Below are 4,223 nucleotides of genomic sequence, written 5' to 3'. Positions count from 1 at the left end.
TGCAAGAAATCATCTTCGAAGGCAAATGAATTCTCTCCTGCTCAAATTATCCCGATTCTCGTGCCAAAGTTTAATGAGACCAAACTTTTTTGCAGATTATTTCATCAACCATGGAAAGACAGCTTTCCAAATTCTCTAGATTTTCTTTCCCGAGACTTTTCGGGGAGAAGAATGGCTCGTCTCTGGGAAAGGAGAAAAGGAAACTGTAAGCGGATGGATGAAGAATATTCCCGAGTTCTTCCTAGCTGTTTCCAGCTCTTCTTGGGAAAAGCAGGATCTTGATTTATGGATTGACATCCCTGACAAGAATGAGAGTGATGATTCTCTGAGACAGGAAACTTTCTGACATGGTTTAATCGACGATCCTTCAGTCAAAGATGGAAAGCAAGTCTTTGGAACAAATCCGAGAATGGCATAACAAGAAAGATTCATTTCACAACAATAAATATAGTATATGGAAAAATAACACGGCGGTGTGTCTTGATATGTCACCATTGAACGATACTATTCGGTAAATACCGAAAGGATAAAGCTCAAAGTGTGCAAAATCAAGCTCACTCAGTAACGACAAGGTCAGCTATCGAATATTGGAATCAAGTGGCTAGGGATTAGTCAGAGCTGAGACTTGACTGTCCAATATAGAGCTTGAACCAGAACTCTGGCCCATCCCTAGCTTTGTGTCTCCTAGAATCGATAGCTGAACCCGCCTACATTCACTCATCATTGTTCAGAGGGTTTGAAGGTAAAGATAACCCAGAGGTTTTCTTTCTTTCGGTGGAGATATAGAATTAACAAAACATTAAAGTTTACTCTACAAAATGAAAGCTAGTCGATCTTCATTCCCCAACCCTAAGATGGCCTCTTCAAGTTGTTCTTTTTCAGTTCTATGACCTTGGGAAGAAAGGCCAATTGATTGGGCGAGGTATTGTTGATCTTCATCAAGAGGCTTTGATTGTTGGGTTCATAGTGCTCTATCCCCACCTTTGAAACAATCCCATACGAAGGCATCTGAAATAGCGAGAAAGAAGAGACGAATGTAACTTGTCCACTGAGAGGGCACGGAAATGGCCAAACCTGTCCCTCAAATCGCCCATATTTTAATCTTTATATTCTAACCAAAATCATGAAACAAAATAAGGCTGAAGGTTCACTCAAGTAAAAGTTATCTATTTCAAGATCTCCCGTCAGGACAAGTTGGAAACGATTGTAATGTAATTGTTTCATGCATCATACTTCACGAGTTATTTTGCTAATGTCACACTTCAGTTTTATCCTTGTTGGAGCAAACACTCTCGCGATTTTTTTACCTAAATTCAAGAATTTTGGAGCCGAATTGAAATTATCGTTTGAGGAGAAAACGATTCCATCCTCCATTAATTAAAGGCAAGTGCGAAAAGATGTATTTCTACTAGTGATAGGTTTCGAACCGGAAAATCGGCTATTTAGCTGGAAGAACCTCTGTTAGGGCTCCCAATACAAACCAGGTAGGGTACAGGAATGAAGATGCAAGATCAAGAACGAATTTTACAGCAGCCCTGGTTCCGAGACCAAGGAAGGTAGGCTCACGTTTTGTCACTCTTCTGAGCGGGTTTGAGTTTGCTTGTGCAGCACTAATCGAGGTTCTTGATAAGAGCTCACATTCCGGTTCGAAACACATTACTACTTTCTACCTCCGATGAGCAACAAGCCGCTGAGAGAAAAAATGCCAGACACTTATTCACAAAAAAATAAATCATTTGTCTTTCCTTGTATTTGTCCTCACGATCAATTTTGGCTAACGATCTAAATTTGGAAAAAAGCTTGATCGGAAATTTTAACGAATGTTTCCAGTTCCTATTCGCAATATGTTTTGCCAGAAATGGAAAGATCACAAGAGCTTGACAAACTAAGATGATGATTGGGCAAGTAAAAAGAACTGGAACATGATTGTCCACTGCTTGGGATTATTTCTATCGACTTTTGAAAAGGTTGTGCAAATCGAATCGATCAATCCGAGAAAACTTTAAAATCTGTTTTGTTTCGTACTTGCATAATTAATGAAGCCCACTAAAATGAACACCTTCCTTTCCATTACCTCCCAGCTTAAAAATCGAACTTAGGATATTTTTGTTCAATTAGCCAAAGAACAACCCAACTCATTATTTCTCATTTTACTGGAAAGGAAGGTTTTGCTGTGTGCCATGTGGACGGAAAGATGAATCGGCGAACATTTATTTGCATAAATCCGCTTTTCAAAAGGTTGGGGATGCTCTTTAACCTTTCCCTGGCCAAACTTGACATCTCAACTTATTGGATTTCGCTCAAATTGAAATTGAAGCAGAATCCTCTTTTCAATCAAGGCGTTTTAAAATTGCATTGAGACTTTCTTACAGGATGGCTTTATTTGGCAAGTTGACGCCGTCGCTCGAGGCACTGAATATATTTTCGAGAAAGCTAAAGTCAACGAGCGGTGCTTTCAGATTCAATTCAGATTTAAGGTTGCGTTCGACATTCGACGTTAGATGTTGTTCCTTACGAACAAGCCCAATCAATAAAAAGAAACCGAAATCGACAATTGATACACATGAAATACGGCATTTCACCTTTAAATGGTCTTTACCCCATTTGGACGTCTGTAAGCAGCTTAACTTGTCATCGAGAACGACATATAGCGTAATGAAAACATTGGGTAAAACACTTAATAGCCAATACAATGCTATCTGAATTAATTTATTACACTTTTAAATGATCAATCGGACTCTGTACAAGTTTAATTTGATTGCTAAAAATACTTTCCAAAATTTTGACAAGTCAAGTTCAGTTGTAAAAGAATTAAAAATGACAACTAAATATCAAAAATTGAATTTTTATGGCTTAAAGGAAATATTAATGTATGTCAACGAGTTCAAATGTTGAAGTTTTTGAGATATATTCTGATGCTAAAAACCAATTCCTGCCAAGCTCCTAAAGCTACAAACGTTCTGACTTATTACGTCACTAAGGGAAAAGATTTGTTACATGAATAAAGTAAAATGACATTTTGCCCGCTTCTTTAACAGTCATTCCAACCGTTAGTTACCAAGTTTAGAGCAGAAAGTGTCTAAGATTTTAATTGTGGTAAAATGTGATTAAAATATGCTTCAAATATTTTCAATTATAATAAATTTCGTTAATACATATATACTGGTAGTAAGTAGGCAGAGACCAAAGATAAGACTGGGTCAAGTTGTGCCACGATAGTTTTCTTTACTCAAGATGAATTAGTAGAAAATATTCAAAGCACAGAAATATATTGCTTTTTTCGTGTTTCTTGTCCAAACCTTTGATCCTTTTGATCAAAGTTCCACGAAACGTCAAAGGTGATTCTTTTCGTACATAAAATGGCTTGTGACTCCTCAAATATTCGATATTGGATGGATTTCAACATCCTTTTCCGATCTTTCTATTTTAGGGTAAGTTTGGTTTCATTCACAATGGGTAAATGGTTTTTACTCATGTAACAAGAAGAGTTTTCTTACTTAATTCTCAATGCCTTAATGAATGCTGACGAATAGTTTGAAACGGTTTTATTCGGACATATAGGCAAGCGCTGGTACCAACCACAGACTTCTAGAGATGTGGACTGCGAACGGAAGCCAAAATTTCGCATCCCCCAAACCGTTCATCTTATTCTAAATAAGCATTTAATACGACCACAATATCTTGTTGAATAGATGACCGTGACCACATTTGAGCCCAAACCGATGCTTAGGGAACTCAAGAGACATGGTCAATGTTATGTAGTAAGCAAAACATAAGATTCGAATTATCGGCCTACTCTTGATCAGCTTCACAAGCTTATAAGAACATAACTTTGAAATGATCCCCTTTACAAGTAACTGATATAAAAATGACGTACCTTTAATTGACGAGATCTACGTTTCTCATCTTATTACTTTAATTAGGAACCTGCCAGAGCTTGCCTAAGTGTCCCCATACGCTTAAAAAACAATTTTGGGACATCCGTCTAAAATCACTAAATAAAGAAAGGAAAAAAGGGTTTTGATTTGCAATGTAGCTTAACTTCTGCCTCAATTTTCTCTTTGGTGTATCTTGCAACAAGCCAAAAAGTGGGNTTTTAATACTGTGGCGTATGATGTTAGTATACAACCAATTATTCAAGTACTCAGGTGGAAGGATCGTTCACATTGTGTTGTTGTTCTTATCGTTGTTGTTGTTGTTGTTGTTGTTGTTGTTGTTGTTGT

General features: G+C 37.3%; 1 protein-coding gene across 2 annotated transcripts in view; it reads right to left on the bottom strand.

The window, feature by feature from the left end:
• Positions 1–410: 410 nt before the first annotated feature.
• LOC131877971 (uncharacterized) overlaps positions 411–4,223 on the bottom strand; it is an 18,637-nt gene continuing 14,824 nt past the window's right edge. For both annotated transcript variants that reach the window (XM_059223835.1, XM_059223832.1), the window contains one exon: positions 411–1,008. In XM_059223835.1, the coding sequence (XP_059079818.1) occupies positions 972–1,008 (37 nt within the window). In that variant the 3' untranslated portion in view covers positions 411–971. The remainder of the gene's footprint in view (positions 1,009–4,223) is intronic.

This window comes from Tigriopus californicus, chromosome 3, assembly GCF_007210705.1.
Source record: "Tigriopus californicus strain San Diego chromosome 3, Tcal_SD_v2.1, whole genome shotgun sequence".
NCBI classification, from domain to species: Eukaryota; Metazoa; Arthropoda; class Copepoda; order Harpacticoida; family Harpacticidae; genus Tigriopus; species Tigriopus californicus.
This window is presented reverse-complemented; position numbering and strand designations above follow the sequence as displayed.